General features: G+C 36.5%; 2 protein-coding genes and 1 pseudogene across 5 annotated transcripts; 2 read left to right on the forward strand and 1 right to left on the reverse strand.

Moving 5' to 3' along the window:
- Positions 1 to 515: 515 nt before the first annotated feature.
- LOC125205080 lies at positions 516 to 1693 on the reverse strand (annotated as a pseudogene).
- Positions 1694 to 5973: 4280 nt separating this feature from the next.
- LOC125205299 (phosphoinositide phosphatase SAC2-like) lies at positions 5974 to 12079 on the forward strand. Of its 4 annotated transcripts, none has more exons than XM_048104139.1 (17): positions 5974 to 6171; positions 6238 to 6455; positions 6903 to 7107; positions 7213 to 7378; positions 7978 to 8200; positions 8415 to 8491; positions 8695 to 8879; positions 8956 to 9053; positions 9170 to 9303; positions 9409 to 9504; positions 9701 to 10073; positions 10234 to 10355; positions 10446 to 10559; positions 10787 to 10975; positions 11097 to 11273; positions 11389 to 11482; positions 11582 to 12079. In XM_048104139.1, the coding sequence occupies exons 2-17, from the start codon at positions 6342 to 6344 to the stop codon at positions 11699 to 11701; spliced, it is 2487 nt and encodes an 828-aa protein (XP_047960096.1). In that variant the 5' UTR covers positions 5974 to 6171; positions 6238 to 6341; the 3' UTR covers positions 11702 to 12079. The 4 variants fall into 4 exon arrangements, with proteins under 4 accessions (XP_047960096.1, XP_047960097.1, XP_047960095.1 ...); XM_048104140.1 differs by having other exon boundaries at positions 6242 to 6455; XM_048104138.1 differs by having other exon boundaries at positions 5974 to 6455.
- Positions 12080 to 12420: 341 nt separating this feature from the next.
- LOC125205880 (protein SLOW WALKER 2) lies at positions 12421 to 18215 on the forward strand. Its single transcript, XM_048105053.1, has 16 exons — positions 12421 to 13295; positions 13715 to 13787; positions 14061 to 14180; positions 14322 to 14397; positions 14568 to 14636; positions 14725 to 14805; positions 14917 to 14988; positions 15096 to 15188; positions 15289 to 15429; positions 15615 to 15698; positions 15793 to 15936; positions 16064 to 16153; positions 16315 to 16397; positions 16488 to 16844; positions 16935 to 17157; positions 17242 to 18215. The coding sequence occupies exons 1-16, from the start codon at positions 12479 to 12481 to the stop codon at positions 17941 to 17943; spliced, it is 3225 nt and encodes a 1074-aa protein (XP_047961010.1). The 5' UTR covers positions 12421 to 12478; the 3' UTR covers positions 17944 to 18215.
- Positions 18216 to 18444: the final 229 nt, after the last annotated feature.

Here is an 18444-nt window from a genome sequence, read left to right on the forward strand (position 1 = left end):
CATATGGGAGACAGCGGAAGGCCAATTCCGGAGCCTCAAGTATCTAGAAATGACGAGCTGCGTTGGTCTAAAAGATTGGATTGTGTTCGACAAGTCCCACTTTCCAGTTCTGCAGAAGCTTCGTTTTTGTCTTTTAAGCCAGCTGAAGGAGATCCCGCGAGAAGTAGGAGAAATAGCCACACTCAAAAAAATTCATCTGGCATATTGCAGTGAATCGGCAGCGAATTCAGCTAAAGAAATCTTGGAGATGCAAGAGGAATTCTATGACAATGTGGAGCTTCGTGTTAATGTTTTTGTTTGGGAAAAACAGAGTGCACTGAAGGACTTGGAAAGCGCCAACTTTAAAGTTAACGTGATAGGACAAGTGGACGATGACTTTTATAATTTGTAGCCTTTTATAGCTTTCTAGTTAGGATTTGATTTGTTGCATCTTCTCGGGTTTTCTTGGTGATTCTTTCCCTGACAGTATTAAAAGAGTCGAATCACACAGGGTCGGAATTCTATAAATACTAGAATTCTATAAAACCTCAACTAGGGTTTGTGTTCTTTCATATTTTTGTTAATTTCGTTCTTCCAACACGATAGGGCAAAGCTACGCCCTAACACTAACCATCTTGTGAATGAACTCCAAGGCTTCATCTAAGCACCCTGCATTTTCCAGCATACCAACCATGCTAGCATAGTGCTCCATAGCAGGAACAACGCTGTAATCGTTCATCATGGACTCGAAATACAGCATTCCTTCCACAACATCACTTATTAACTCCACACGCAGAGAAAACCCCAAGAAACATCTGTCCATCGGGTCTTATCCCGGATTGTTTGAATTCTGCAAACAGTTCAAGGGACTCTTCTCCATGGCCATTCTGAGCAAGCCAAGATATCATAATATCCCAAGACGTTAGATTGCGTTCAGGCATATGATCAAACATCTTCCATAGAACCACCTTTACAATGCATCTCAATTATCTGATCACACATTCTGACTAGTGCACAGATTTAGCTTCAGCCAAAGCCTCATTCTCACCACATGATTTAACCAGTGCCATAAACCGAGGCAGATCAACTCGGATCATCTCCTTCTCTATCAGTTCCAGCAGCTCCACCGCTTCCTTAAGTTTCCCTTCTCTTGTAAACCGATCAAAATCATCCAGTTTCCCTTCTCTTGTAAACACACTCCTCCATGATTATGCTGCCTCGCATCCAAATTTCCACCTTTATAGCCCACATTCTGCTGGAAAGTGCCAATTTCCATTTTCCCGCCAAAATTCTGCCAGTTCGGAATCCGATCCACCTCACCGCCGACAATATTCCGGCGATAATTCCGACTGTAGAAAGAATCTGATAGATTCTGAACACTACCGTTACCATTACCAACGGTATTGGATAAATTCAATCTATCATCCCCAATTTTCCCATAATCCCTTCTAAGGTTTTGGTTCTGCTCAACTCCACCTAAACTCCAGCCATGAAACTGATCATTTCGATCTTAATTGACGTAACCAGATTGATTGTTAGCTCTATATCCACCATAATTGCTGTAAATATCAGCTGGTTCAGCTGCAGCTCCGACACACCGGACAAAATTAGGGATTTCTACGGAGCAGTAAAACTGGGAGAGATTTCTCTGACATACCTTGATTGCGCGTCTCAAAGAAGTGAGCGTGACGAGTGCAGCTCTCCTAGTGTACATGGCATGAGTGAACTCGGTAGATGCAACTCAGTGAGTCGAGTGATTACAGTAGATCGCGGGCATTGCACAATTGTTTGGAGAAGAAATGCAGAGGTAGATATGCCGGTAAATGGGTCGGGTCCAAAGTCCGGATACCAGATCCGGTTAAGTTAATGGACTAATATGAAAAAAGCCCATTTTAAGGCCCAACAAAATTTTCCAATATTTATACTAACACACTTGAAAGCAAAGTTTGCCCAAATGAAATAGGAATAATACATAAAAACAATTTTTTTAGCTATTTTTATTCTAACAAGTAATATACTATTATTGACTATATCGATTTTTTTTCACTTTGAACTTGGAAGAGATTATAATAAATAGATTAGGAAAGCTTTCTTAAGTTCTTCCTTTGTTAATTTTGAGATACTAAACTGTGAAAAATCTTAATTTTAAAAAATAATTATATATTAAGCATTTGTATCGTGTATACGCCTGTATTAATTGTGTTTGTGTTGGCCGTATCTCTACGAGTCCCATTCCATTTTCCCGTCTCATCGTTATCATATACCGACCCGATTACGACCCTAATAGTCATCAATGGCCAACCTAAGCAAACCCATGATTTTCACGGGCTATAAAACCACAACCACACTTTTAATTTCACAAAGGCCATATTCATATATTTAAAGCCACTGAAAATTACATTTTGATTTTGGCAATTGATGTATTCTCTTAATCTCTTTCATGAAACTATCCCGTGTAATTGTTTATAGTATGATAAAAAAAACTATAGTGATTTTAATTTGTCAATATTAATAAAGTTATTTAATGACAACAAGAAATATATTAAAAGATATAAGTAGTTATAAACATACACATATAATTAAATGTATGTTTAACAATATGCAATCCATATTTAGTGATTTATTTTTCCAATATGGTTCTGTACTTTGATACACACAAGGAATCCATAACCTTTCGAAAAGTTTACACATAATTTGTGGATGAAATAAGTTTTCAATTTTTTCGAAAAAGGGTATAAAGTCTATAAATTAATCACTACTTACTTTTTTAAATATTACAAGTATACACGTTCGAAGTTAGTGACAAATTTGTTTGCCTCGGCGATTACATATTCTAGTCTCGCCTCAATAATATTAACATGTAAAATCATATAGTATATATAATATTTTCATCCAATATAATTTCTCAAATATGACCTAAAATCAAACATTTGATATATTTTCTTCTCAAATGGATCGACGTGTATTAAAAAAAGGTCAAGCATGAAAAAGCAATAGCAACCACATGATTTACGTGTACATTTTTTTAAGGCCACATCATTTATATACTTATAATATTAAGAGGGGTTGCTATCAAATTATTGCTATTAAAGTGACAACAAGCATATGCTTGAGATTATCTTAATGACCTTGCACAAAGTTCATATTTGTGGTCATCTACTTATTAAGCTTTACCTAACCTTAACTTTGTCGTTTTATCAATAACATAGGTTTAATATTTTGATAAATATATGTAACTATATACACACATTACAATTTTTTAGTTTATACTCCTATATTTTTTTCGAATGCAACAAATACTTGGCAATTTTTGTCATTTTTTAATATTAATATTATTTCCCATGCAGTTCATGGATATTGTGAAATATAACATGAATTTAAAGATTAAATCCATCCAACCTGAATTCAAATAAACGAGAAATAATATTTTCCCATGTTTACTGTCACAAAACTAAAATTGTTCAAACAATAAATGTTACCTATTTTTGAAAGATAAGGGGAGTTTGCGAAGAATATATATAATTGAGGGGCCAATTTGTTAAAACGTAGAATAATAATGATAAGGTTTAAAATTTTGCGGCCGATGATTGAGCGTGAGAGCACGTATCAAACACGTGGCAAAGCTGTCATCTCTATAAATTTTTATAAAAATTAATAATTTTAATGAATTATACAAATATTTTAATGTAAATGTTTGAGTAGGAGTACCAAATATTTTTATTATCAATACTGTGATGATTTTATCGAAATGATAATGTTTAGAGGTTTGAAATAATTTTTACATAAATAGCCAAAAGAATGAGTAGTAATATAGAGACAAAAAATACATTTAATTGGATTGTAATTTATGAGGTATGCTTCCATAAATAGCCAAAAGGTAGTCTATAATTGAATTTCAATTAAATTAGTATTTTGGTCATTATATAACATGTACTTTATGTGGGAAATGAGAATTATAATTTCAAGTAAATGTGTGGACTCTACATATACTAGGAAAATATTTGTGGATAGTACGACACTTCATTTAATTACTCGTATTTGACTAATTGGATCATTATAATTTTTGAGTTATAGTATTCATTTTCTTTGTCGGCGTAGAGTTTGATAAGTATAAGAAATTTGTTGATAAGAAGGAATATTGATAAGAACCGGAGAATATATTTTTTTTAATATTTTATGCTATACTACTATGAAATTGATGAATATATATCGATAGGCCCACAATACTATATATTATTGGTCAATTTTCCATTTCTCTGAGAATTAGGTACATTTAATTAAGAATCAACGTGACGTTTCTTCATTTCGTTGAATATTTGCTTAAATGCTTTTTTAGGGAAGTGAAATAATGATGGGCCAAGTTATCATAAATTTTGACACAGTTAATACTCAATACTTATAATATATAACATTTCATGATTTCGTTGAAATTGCTTTAATGCTTTTTTCAGGGGATATGATTAGGGATGAGCAAAGTTAATGTTATTATAAATTTTGACATAATTAATAAGTATATTAAAACTAATAACATTAATAATATTTTTAATTAAATAGAACATTTTAGAAATTACGGTTTGTTATGATAATATATCACCTGGGCTTCGGTAATATCCATCTAAAGGAATAAAGGATTATGTAGCAAAATATGATGCAAATATAACTTCATAAATTTATGGTAAAATTGAAGCGGTTATAGGAAAATGCCAGAAAATAAAAATAATATAAAGCCACCGAATATTTCAGCATATGCTGTAAACAGCTGGAATATTACCACATCATTTTATTTGTGTAGTATTTTATATTAAAAGTCGTTCTTAACCATTATTATAATAACGAATAAATATTGTATGCATAATATTCCACGAAAATGAAATGTAATAAAAATAGTACTAGTAGCATAATGTAGTTAAAATTTGCATCTTTTTTCTCCTAAATGTTGTTGAAATTATTATCAAAATTTTAAACAAAAAATAGAAAATTATGAAGTGAGGTTACTTAATTTGACCAAAATTAAAGAGAAACATATCACGATAATAATAATCATTAGTCTAACAAACGAATTCGGTTAGCCAATCAAGAACCATTAAAATCAATGAATTTCTTTACCAAAAAAATTAATGAATTTAGTTACTTTAATATCACGTGATTTATAGTTATTCCAATTTACTATTAATTAAGTGCAGTTTTTGAAATATGAAAAATCACTAATAATTAAAAAAACTTTTGGCGAAACTTAGAAGAGTTACACAAAGCATAACATATATATAGTCAATGAACATTATGCGTGTAAGTAAAGACGATCACAAGTCTAAAAATGATTTTTCATAATATCGTCTTAAAATAAATAAACAACACTCAAATTCTAAAACGACACTCAATTTTATGTTTTTCTTCATTTTTAAATCAAAAGAATATGCTTGGGACATTTAAATCCTTTTTCAATGAATAAAAAATTTCACATACTATAATAATAATGTCTCAATATTAATAGAAATACTCCTTTTTATCCTAATGAACTGATGGGAAAATAATGTAATTGGATCAAATTTTGTATTGTTCCGCAATTAAAAGTTTTGTTTGAAAAATATCGACAATATTCATAATTATTACACGACAAAAAATCAGCTCGACATGTATAAATTTGTGGTTTTTTTAATCAAACTTCATGGCTACGAACTAAAATTTGATCAAATTTATTTTCAGCCGCAGCAGCGTGAACAATATTGAATTTTATGATTTTTAGAACCAAAATTTACCTAAAATTCAGAAACGTTAACAATTTTTTGTCAAACGTTTTATTTCCATTTAATAAGTCAAATAGTATGTGTTTGAGTCATATGTTTATTTAATCAATATAGATAGGATGTGAATAATTAAATTGACAAAATGCTTCATGAAATAAGCTGGATAATTATATTTTGAAAACGAAGACAGCCAATAATTACACAGCTACAGATTAAATGCATAAAAATAGAAAATTATTAGTAGTATATTCCTTATTCTCTCTTCACGCCAATTTTTTGTGGACGCAGTCGCCGGAGCTTTGCTTCTAAATCTTCTCTCTCGATCTGCGCCTTATTTCAACCCCAGCCTTCTCAATCTGCAGCCTCGCTCGCGTATTCTCTGTTGTTTCCGATTTTTTTGAAAAATTTTAGCTGAAAATCGAGTCTCATTGTAGTTTGATAGTTGCTGGTGAGTAATAGAGTTGTAATTTGGATTTCGGATGCGTGTTTTTGTAAGCTGAGTTGTTTGATGAAGGTAGGGTTTGTGGAGCGGAGTTGACTTGCAGCTTTTGCTTGGGGAATTTGTATGCGATAGTTGGATTTGCGAAGCCCGAGCTCGAGGCTCGGGGAATTGGAAGCATGACTTTGGAGAATGAAGCGAAGGCTCCTTTGAATGTGGAGGCGAGGTTTGATGACGTTAGCGGCGGCGGCGGTGGCAAGTTTCAGAAATTCATGCTCTATGAAACTCGCTCGGTATAAATATCTGATCTCGTTGCTGTTTGCTTGTTTGGAAGTGAATTATTGTTGTTGTGATGATATCTTCTGCTATATGTGGTTTGAATTTGGGGAGTAAGTTGCTGTGTTTTGATTGGTGCGTTAAGTTTGTGGATTGTGTATTTGCTTTAATCGTAAGGGACAGAACTGTTATTGACGTTGGCATCTGATTTCAATCCATTGAAACGTGATCGTGATTCCTGTAAGCTGCTAGAGCTTGCTATTAATTTGGCTTGATTTTATATTTTGCTCTTTTTATGCATCATTGTAAATCGTATTCACTTTCGGAGTTCTATAGTAAAGGCATTTACATTCTTTCTGTTTTGGAGTTGGTTGTATGAACATATATGACTGAATTGATGACATGAGTCTATGTTTGTCCTCTGCTTACACAATCAGCTAACTCATTTTCTCTTGCTGCTCTAGAACTTCTATATGTTTGGATTTGAGAGAAGGAAAAAGTACTGGAAAGTCTTGAAGATAAGCAGATCAGATCAAACCGAGCTTACTGTTGTTGAAGATTCGACACTGTACTCTCAGGATGAACAATCCGAGCTTCTGCAAAGAATTGCTGATGGAAACAAGTCTACGGGCGGGCTAAAATTTGTCACCACATGCTATGGAATTGTTGGTATGTTATCTTTGTTATTACCACTCAACAAGTTGGTTGTGTGAATCGGTTAAAAAAGGATATATTTTTCATCTGACTTTCTTGTGGTTCTTCTCGTGGTTACAGGATTCATAAAATTTTTGGGACCTTATTACATGATCATTATCACTAAAAGAAAGAAGATTGGCACAATTTGTGGTCATGCAGTATATTCCGTTGCCAAGAGCGAGATGATCCCAGTACCTTATTGTTCTGCCAACTCAAATATGGCTTATTCTAAAAGCGAGAACAGGTCTTTTGCCAATTCATATGTAAAAAGTTGCTATGTTTCGAGAGGACAAAACTATAAGATTGAATATGCGTGTTATGTTTATGTCGCTTGTTATTTATTGTTAATTGTTAATGTAGTTGTTGTTAAGCTATTTAATGCTTTACCTTTATTATATTATTATATTATATTATATTGAAGTGTCTTCTGCCGGATCTACATTTTCGAGGCGATCTCATTAATATATCATCAATGCACCCTTCTCTACAGGCTGTCGTACGATGCTAATTGTTTACGGCAGTATAGCATTTGGGTGTTATTTTTTTTCTATAATTGATAGTCCTTTTAGAGATCATCTTAAGCACAGTTCTTAGTGTATCTGCCGTAGTTAAATTGTTCTTAGTGCCCGTTGCCAGTTTTTCCCAGTTAATGTGCAGGACAATCCACATTGGTGTTGTGGTATTAATTTAACTTGTTGAATGACGAAGGTATCATCAGAGTTCAGGGGGACATTTCTTGCCTTTAGTTTTTTATGTTTTTAAGAATTGTTCTCTTATATCTTACTTTTGAAATGGACTTCTATTGACTTGTTTTGTCGTGCCTTCTCTTTTGTTGATAAATAGATACAAGAAGCTCTTACGCAATGTGGATCTCACCAAGGACTTCTTTTTTAGCTACTCCTACCATGTTATGCTTAGTCTTCAAAGGAATCTAAGCAAGCATGAAACAGGATTATCCCTCTATGAGACAATGTTCGTCTGGAATGAATTCTTAACTCGTGGTATTCGAAATCAGCTGAGGAATTCTGTTTGGACAGTAGCATTGGTTTATGGATTCTTTAAACAGGTAATTATATTCATAAGAAGTCAGCCCATCGTTTCTGTTGTCCTCATTTGTTATAGGGATGCTGCTCTTATGATTTAGTTGTTCTGATCTCTATGATATAAGCAGTTTATGTTTTGTGAAATTCATGTTTTATTGAATACTCACTATCTCTTATATTTGAGTATCTTCATATTTTATTATCATGACTTGATTTTTAACTTTGAATCTTTAACAGGTTAAGCTCTCAGTATCTGGCCACGATTTCAGTTTAATTCTTATTGCTAGACGATCGCGTCACTATGCTGGCACCAGGTCCTTAAAATTCTAGCCTCATTAATTAGTTTTTGTTTCTTCTATGATTGTTAATAAAAATTATTTCTTTTGCTATGTCCATGATCTCAATCCATTTTTCTATAATACAAGTTTGATTTTTCCATAATGCATTGTGAATTAGGTCTGTATTCAACTACGTGAATATTTTGTAATAAAATCCAGTCCTTGTGTCTCTGATGCAGATACTTAAAACGTGGGGTTAATGAAAAGGGTCGTGTAGCAAATGATGTTGAGACCGAACAAATAGTGCTTGAGGATGTGGTTGGAAGACCAAGACAAATATCTTCTGTTGTGCAAAATCGGGGTTCAATACCACTCTTTTGGTCACAAGAAACTTCTAGATTGAATATTAAACCAGACATCATATGTATGGCGATTATTTAAAATAATTTATCCACACTTCAGTGCTTTTTAGACACTATTCTAACCATACCTTTGTGCAGTATCGAAGAAGGATGATGCATATCAAGCCACTAAGCTTCATTTTGAGAATCTAGCTAAGAGATATGGCAATCCTATCATTATTCTAAACTTGATTAAGGTAAACTTTAGCATTGGCTGTTGGGCCAATACTGCTAAAGTGGCAGAATCACCATCTACATTCTCCAGATAGTTACTGTGTCACATTTCTTTAAAACTCCATTTTTCAATTCCCAGACTCGTGAGAAGAAGCCACGGGAGTCTATTCTGCGTGCAGAGTTTGCTCATGCTATCGAAGTCATCAATAAAGATCTCGCGCATGAAAATCGCTTGAAGTTCCTTCATTGGGATTTGAGTAAACACTCTAGAAAGTATATATTCAAATTTCTTTCCTTCCCTTCCCTTTGCTTTTTTTTTTCCTGTTTACTTTCACTCTTGAATATTGTAACCTTAAGATCTCTCTGTCTGCTCTACAGCAAAGCGGCATGTGTGCTGGCATATTTAGTCAAAGTAGCAGCTAACGCGTTGGACTTAACTGGCTTCTTCTATTGTGAATTACCTCCAGTATCAAGGTGAGGGATTTGATTAATTACTGATATTGTGGCAAGCCAACTGTTAAATGCATTTTACTAGATAGATAGTTAGTTTTACCTAAATTTCTGGGTCACTATGTTTGTTGTGTACTAATATTACTTCTGTTGTAAGTTAGTTATGATTATAATCCTTCTTTCTGTTACACGATATGATAACCGATCGACTCTTCTGCAGCCAACTCCCCTGCAGTAGTGATTGCAATGATGATTGCCCCGATGAAGACCTTTTCCTTATGAATGAAGATGGGCATGATATGAATGCTGAAGATGGAATTGGCTCTGATGTGAATGATTGTCATGTTGTAAAGTCGCCCTTGTTTCAGAAAGGGGTATTAAGAACAAATTGCATAGATTGTTTGGACCGGACAAATGTTGCCCAATACGTGTATGGGCTTGTTGCTCTTGGTCATCAGTTGCATGCATTAGGGTATATCAATAGTCCTAGTATTGGTTTAGACTCCTCTTTGGCAGATGATTTAATGAAGATTTATGAAGCTATGGGCGACACTCTTGCTCTACAGTATGGTGGATCTGCAGCACACAATAAGGTATATTTTGACCATGAGAGGTTTTATAAATTTCGTTACTCTGCAACACCTTAAACCCAATTCTCATCTTGTTTTTTCTTGCTGAGATAAACATCGTAAACTTCAATAATCCGCTCTTCTTTCTTCTTCTTGATGACCTAATATGTGCTACAATGAACAGATCTTCTCGGAGAGAAGAGGTCAGTGGAAAGCAGCAACACAGTCCCAAGAGTTTTTGAGAACTCTTCAGCGTTTTTACAGTAATGCGTACATGGATGCTGAGAAACAAGACGCCATAAATGTGTAAGCCAATTGGTCCTGCCTTAAGCATATCATTTTAGGTTCCGATGTGATTAATATTTTATTATACACGCTTAATTTTTTTTTGAGCAGGTTCTTAGGTCATTTTCAGCCACAGCAGGGTAAACCGGCTCTTTGGGAGCTTGATTCTGATCAACATTACAGTATTGGAAAGCGTGGCTCTGAATTTGCAGCAGAAAATGCTAGGTATTTACAAAACATACCTGCACCTACCATGTTACCACTCATGTCAGATACACAATATGCGAATTATACATTTTGTTCATACTATGATTATGGGTTTATTTAAAAAGCAAACAAAACTTTTTTAGCCCTGAATACTTGTCGCTAGAAATCTGTTTGTAATTGGGAACACTGCAAGTATTTTGCTGTTGTGCTTTGCGTTGCGTTGCTAATGCCAAATGAGTTTGCAGGTCAATGATCAAAAGATCGTTTTCTGATGGGAACATTCTCTGTGACAACTCAGCCAATGTTGAGGAGAAAGTCCTTCAGATGAATAGTTCTCAAAGGCCATTAGCTATGGAGGTTCAAGACTGTGGCGTGTGTCTTTCAGAATCGACTCCAGAATTTTCAACTTGTGAAACTGCTATAACTTATTCCCGGTATGAGTTTTTACATTTGCAGAAGTAAATGGCGCATTGCACACATAAAACCTTTTCTAGGTCCAAGTTAAATCTTGTATTGGTTGCACGATGTCTTGACATCATTGGCTTCAATTTTTAGGTATACTCCCTCGATGTCACGTAAACAGCTGTTCCTTGATGCGCAACAAGAGCAGGCTCTTGAAAACGAGAGTACATACTTTGTTGACCGCAGAGATCTAATCAACTGTTCAAACTTTCTTGATGTGGATTGCCTATCTTCATCCGGGAACTCCTGTGAAGAGGAAACTTATGAAAGGTAAACCATTATTTCCCAGAAACCAGAAATCTGAGGTTCATGTTGACGATCTTCTTCTTCAACATGGATTGTGCAAATTGCTTGTTCGTTGCTAACTGTACCTTCCTCATTACAGATCATTGCTAATTGCTTCCCCAAACGTTGGAATGTCTTCGGGTGAAATTAAAATGGAATCAACCCCATGCCATCAATCTGGATCAAGCTTGAAGGTCAGTTTACTTTCAACACACTTTTCAATCTACAGCCTAAATTCGGATATAGTTGTGTCTTAAACACGAAGTTCAGTCACCTCATCTATGTGCTTACAGGGAAAGGAACTGGTCAGCGGAAACCTCGAATGTGGCTCTGCCAGCAGCTCAGTCGACCTCACCGGATTCTCTGACAGTTTCGTGCATTGGGTCATCAACGGCAACGTGCTCTTTCCTTAAGACATTCGTTCATCCCCAAAAACAGGCAGTAACATTGGCGCCATAATTTGACTTGATGAATCCATCCAAAGGATGTGAATAGAGAAATAAATGGTGGAAAAAAACTTAGCAATAAAAATGGATGGAGAAATTTTGGTACAGAGATATATTCTGAAAATTGTACATTTGCAACCAACTAATTTTACTGGTGTAGTAAATTATTCATTTCTTGAGGAGAAAGTACAGATAGTTTGAACACTACAATCCTTTTTTCTTTTCTCTCTTTTTTTAGCCTTGGATTTGTAAATAGTAAGTTTACTTTTCATCTGTCGTTGGGAATTCTGTATTTTATCTTCTGTGTACATACGTTGTTATCAATTTATTTCATCATTGTATGCACCCTTTTTGTTTTTTGTTTTGTTTGTATAATTTATTAGTGTTAAATTTTGATTGATGCATGGTTTTAAATGGAATTGATCCAATGATCCAAGATTGAATTTTTGTCGATGTATTTTTGAAATTAATTGTTCTAAAGTTGAATTCGAGATTATTTGAAATTGAATTGACTCAAGATTAAATCGATTTAATATTATTTGATTTGAAGTGATTAAGATTAATTTCGATTTATGAGTAAACCAACACATAAAATGGAACGTGGGCTTCTTCAATCGGTCCATTCAAATTTCTACAACTACAAATCAGCCTTCCCTAAACGACGTCGTAAAAAGGTCCAAAACCCTTGGGCCTTAAAACCCTCTTCTTCTTCGCTGCAGCTTCACTACTCCAATCCACCCGAAAATGGTCGCCGTGAAAAAGAACAAACCCCCAAGGGACGCCGCCGTCGACCTCAACTCCGACGTAGCCGCCTTCGCCTCCACCCTCGGATTTTCCTCCTCCGCCCCCTCCTCCGGCTTCAACGACTCTGATTTCCGCAAAACCGGCTCCTTCAAAGCCGCCTCTCAATCGCCAAAATCCGCAGCCAAAAGCCCTAAAGCGAACCCCAAGCAGCATCCTAAGCCAGCTCAAAACCAGAAGCGCGATTTCAGGAACAGCAATTCGCAGGAAAAACATGTTAACAGTAAGTTCGGCAATCCTAAACCGAACCCCAAGCAATATCCCAAACCAGCTCAGAACCAGAAGCGCGATTTCAGGAGCAATAATTCACAGGGAAATCATGCCGGTGGTAGGTTCAACAATCCTAGACCAGTTCAAAACGAGAAGGTCGATTTCATGAGCAGTAATTTGCCGGAGGAGAATGCTGTTGATAGTAAGTTTAAGAATCTCCCGAAGCTTCCGCTGGTGAAATCGAGCTTGGCGGGAGTGTGGCACAGCGACTTGGCGGAGCTGGAGGAGAAATTGATCGGGAATGATAAGAAAATCGAGTTCAAGGATGCGGAGGAGTGGAAGGGATTGGTGGAGAAGAAGAGGGAATTGGGGGAGCGATTATTGGCTCAGTACGCCCAGGAATATATGACGTCGCGAGGACAACATGGAGATATTAAGATGCTTTTTGCAACACAGAGGTCAGGGACGGCCGCTGATAAGGTTTCCGCGCTGTCTGTTTTGATTGGGGATAATGCAGTTGCCAATCTGAGGGCAGTTGACACTCTTTTGGGTAATGAGCTTATTAGTGAATTATTTTTAGCTTTTTTTCTTCTGAGTTACAACCTACACACATCTTACTTATGCACATTGGTTGATCTGGTTTTAGTTCTTGGGATATTGCTATGTTTGGACTCAAGATGGTTTTTGTGTTCTTTGATGATTTATGTTTTGGGTTGTCAAGCTATATAAGTCACATCGATCACGGCTTCATCTTGGCCAATTTGAGCTGAATAGCTCCAAGAGTGATGCTAGCGCGAGAAAGACAAGTTGTCGTAGCAATCTGGGATTAGTTGACTTCAGCTATGTTGGGGAATGCTAGAGAGTAGATGTGTTGTGAAGTGAAAGTATTGATAGCCTAAATTGAAATTTTATCTATTTAGAGTCTCTAGCTGCTTTATAAGCTAACATTGTGAGAATTGTAATATGCAGGAATGGTGACTTCAAAAGTTGGGAAACGACATGCATTCACAGCCTTTGAAGCACTGAAAGAAATGTTTCTTATGTGAGTTCTCCTAGTTTCTTTGTTCCCCTTACTTGTTCGACAGAATAAATTTTCCAGTTTATTTCTGGTCAAGTGGATGTTGCTGAAAATCACAATAAATAGTTGTGCAAAAACTAGCCTCTTCCAGTTTCCTTACTTGTATGCTGTCTTCTATATATGCTAAACTAACTTATTTTGTGACTTAACATAACAAGTGAGTTTGTCAGTGTTGATTGGTTATGGCTGCATTCCAGTTTTGAAGGGAAACTGATCTTGGTTAAATTCCTTTTTCAGTCTGTTACCTGATCGGAAACTGAAAACACTCTCTCAGAAGCCTCTAAATCACCTCTCCGATACCAAAGATGGTTATTCTCTGTTACTCTTTTGGTATTGGGAGCAATCTTTGAAGGAGAGGTATCTCTTGTTACATTTTTTCTCATTTTTAGATTCTAGCTGATTTTGTCACTTTTTAAATATGATAGTTTCGTGCAATATGATAAGATTGAGTATAGAATCACTGTCCATCGAACATGATGGATATTGTTTAATTTGCAGGTATGAACAATTTGTTTCCGCTCTTCAGGAAGCTTCCCTGGATGTGATAGTTAGGCTCAAAAGCATGGCACTAAAGGTAAGTGGATCACCTTTGCTTGTGTGGCGCAGTCTATCCTTTTTCTTGCAAATCAGTTAATGACTGGTAATTTTACAATATGAAACAGAGCCAGTGGATTATGTGGTGTAACTGGTTCATATAAGAAAGAAACAGAAGCACTTGTATTCATGTTTGATCCAATGTTTCAGATTATATATACGTTGCTGAAGAACAAATCAGAACAAGAGCGCAAATTGCTATCTGCACTGGTCAATAAGGTACTTCTAGAATCAATTTTTGTAAATAGTATGGTGGACAAATTAACAATCAACGACTATGTTATTCTAATTCTTGATTCCCTGGCAGCTTGGAGATCCTGAAAACAAAGTTGCGTCAAATGCTGATTATCACTTGGCGAATCTTTTATCTGAGCATCCAAATATGAAGGTGGTTTTTCATATTTGCACCTTATGCTAATATTTTGGATTACATGGTTCATGCCTTCCCCATCATACTTATGCAAGAAGAAATTGAAGAAATCAAAATTTGTTTTTACAGGCAGTGGTAATAGATGAAGTGGACACTTTCCTTTTTCGACCTCGTCTTGGATTACGCTCCAAGTACCATGCTGTATGGTTTTAGTTAGATTTCCTCATTATTTTCCTGTTTTAAACTCAACTGATTTTTTTTTATCTGGTTAAGAGTATATTGAACCTCATTCTTCTGTGGATGAACAGGTGAACTTCTTGACTCAAATTCGTTTGAGTCACAAAGGGGATGGGCCTAAAGCAGCAAAGCGGTTGATTGATATATATTTTGCCCTTTTCAAGGTGGGATCTGGAGTTTTAATACTTACCCTTCTATACAGTCCAATTTGTATGCTCTCTTTGATCCTGTGAAGGAGTTTAATTACATCTTTTACTTCTTTAGCTTTTGATATCAGAGGCTTCAACAGCACAATCAGAGGAGAAGGACAAAAAAAATTCAAGTTCTTCGAAAGAGGGCAAATCAAAAGCCTTATCAGAGTCACATATTGAAATGGATTCACGGTTATTATCGGCTCTATTAACGGTCAGTAAAAATGGTCTCTCCTTTTCTTTTCTTTTCTAGTAACATCATAAACGGGAAATATCTGATACCCTTTTTTTGCAATGCTGCTATTCATACTCAACCAAAACTACTTAATCTTGTTATATCCAGTATGATAAAGACTTCACAAATAGCTGATTTGAAAGCTACCCTTTCTTCTGATGCAGGGTGTTAATCGAGCTTTCCCATTTGTGTCAACTGATGAAGCTGATGATGTTATAGAGGTCCAGACGCCACTGTTGTTCCAGCTGGTAGGTCTTTTAATGCCAAGAATTCCCTGTAGTTATTGATATATGGTCTATATCGAAGATATCTTACACCGGGAAGTATGTGCTCTCTGACCAGGTTCATTCTAAGAATTTCAATGTGGGTGTCCAAGCACTCATGCTTCTTGACAAAATCTCATCCAAAAATCAAATTGTCAGTGACCGGTTTTATCGTGCCTTGTACTCAAAATTGCTGCTTCCAGCTGCAATGAATTCTTCCAAGGTCAATAAAATAATATTATCTACTATTTGAATGATTGCATTATTTAGTGCTTCTTCTGATTTGGTAAAAGACTATTTTTTCTTCCATTTAATGAGATGTTTAATCGTGTTTTATTCTACAATGGCAGGAAGAAATGTTTATTGCACTTCTATTGAGGGCAATGAAGAATGATGTTAATATAAAGCGTGTATGTGCATTCTCAAAGCGTCTGTTGCAGGTTTGTATTAAATCGATGCTTGCCAGCATTAAAATATGATATTATTATATTATTGCTGCTTAGGAACGTCTGCAGTCAGATTTTATTTGTCAGATACTGAAACTCTAGTACTTGGGGACAACAAAATATGTTATGCTTTATTAACAGCTTCTCTGTAACAGGTTGCCCTACAGCTGCCGCCTCAGTATGCTTGTGGATGTCTATTTTTGCTTTCTGAAGTTCTGAAAGCCCGTCCTCCTCTATGGTACATCGTTTTCTTCTACAAAATAACCTTCGTTATAGTAAAGGTGTACAGACTGTTGAAGGTTGAAACTGTAACTTATTTTATCTTTAGGAATATGGTGCTCCAGAATGAGGTTGTTGATGCTGATGATGATCTCGAGCATTTCGAAGATATTACTGAAAATGACGGCGATCAGGCAATTCCTGATAATAGCAACAAGAAGGGCCAAGTAGCTGAAACCAGTCACGCATCTGATGATGATAGCGAGGAATCACTTCTTGAAGGTGCAACCTCTGATTCCGATGAGGATGGCCAAAATGAAGCAGATGATTTATTCGGGGGAGGTGGTTTCAAAAAAGCTGTGAAATCGAAGTTGAAGTCGACTGGTGACCTTGAAGTGTGCAGTAATCAAGCTCCCACCCCACCACCCGGAGGTTACGACCCGCGGCACAGAGAACCTGCTTATTGGTAATTCTGGCTCTTGTAAATGTTTTATCAGCATATTCCGACGTATAATCCGTTCTTGTTTTGATGCTTGCTAACTCTCGTCGCCAACAGCAATGCAGATCGGGCCGCCTGGCGGGAGCTGACAGTTTTTGCTTCACACGGGCACCCTTCCGTTGCTGCAATGGCCAAAACTCTTCTCTCTGGAGTGAACATTGTGTACAATGGTAACCCCATCAGTGACCTCTCCCTTGGCGCATTCCTGGACAAGTTCATGGAGAAGAAGCCTAAGCAGAACACGTGGCATGGCGCCTCCGACATTGAACCTGCCAAGAAGGTTTGTTCGCATCCACATGTTCCCGATTTTGCTCAATCTCACTTAGCCGTGAGTGATCTTCAACTTCCGTCCATCTTCTTGCAGATTGACATGAACCATCAGCTGATAGGGCCAGAGATCCTGTCGTTGGCCGAGGCCGACGTGCCACCTGAGGATGTAGTTTTCCACAAGTTTTACATGAACAAAAAGGACTCCTCCAAGAAACTCAAGAAGAAGATGAAAAAGAAGAAGACAGCTGAGGACGAGGCTGCTGAGGAGATCTACGCCGTTGCCGGTGACGAGGACGAAAGCGACAACGAAGAGATCGAAAACGTGTTGGACGCTTCCAACCGCTCAGAGGCAGACAGCGATCATGACTATGACGATCTCGACAATGAAGACGATGAAGACTTGATAGCCGAGGGTAGCGACGGAGAAATCGACATCCCCACAGACGACGAAGTATCCGACGAAGGCGGAGCCAGTTTGGACGAGGACAGTGATGATGATGATATCATGGAAGGACAAGCAGAAGACGGCAGCGACTTCGACGAAGATGAGGCAGCGCTTGGCGAAGGCGGTTTTGGCGACGACAGCGACCTTGACGAGGGCTTCGAACAAGGGAAGAAGATGAAGACGAAGACGAAGACGAAGAAGCGGAAATCGAGTAAAGGTCCTGGAGCTTCCCCTTTCGCCAGCCTTGAAGAGTATGAACATTTGATGGAGGAAGAAAGTCTTGAACCGAATGCACCCAAAGAGAAGAAGCACAAGTCGAAGAAGGATAAAAAGAAGAGAAAACTATCTTAGTCGCAGCTCTGCTTGTGCAAGTTAATGCAGAACTCCGGCGACGGCGATTCTCCGATGTGTTCCGGAAGGATGCACGGTGCGGCCGTGCATACAGAAGCAGAAGCTTCTTCTGCCTATTTGAGAGATGGTTAGTAAATTTTGTCATAACTTCGGAAAATGTGCTCATTCCTGTTGTTTTAGTTATAAACCTATAAATCTTGTTTTAGGGGAATTTTGTTGGGACTCTATGCTTCTCCCCAATTTATGAAGATCAATCTTTTTATGTGCCAAAATTTTTGTTAGTTCGGCCACATTTTTTTGGACGGATTATAATTTGATTTAGAAATGCTACTTTAAATCAGTTACTACATGATTTGAATATTTATTTTATTTTGCTATCAATATTATTTAATACATATAATACATTTTGATAACTTCAAAATGATTATTGACATAATTAATTTTAGGGTTTTTGGCTTTTTAAATCAAAACTTTTCCCCGAATTCTGGTTTTTTCCATGAA

Source organism: Salvia hispanica, chromosome 2 (assembly GCF_023119035.1).
Source record: "Salvia hispanica cultivar TCC Black 2014 chromosome 2, UniMelb_Shisp_WGS_1.0, whole genome shotgun sequence".
NCBI classification, from domain to species: Eukaryota; Viridiplantae; Streptophyta; class Magnoliopsida; order Lamiales; family Lamiaceae; genus Salvia; species Salvia hispanica.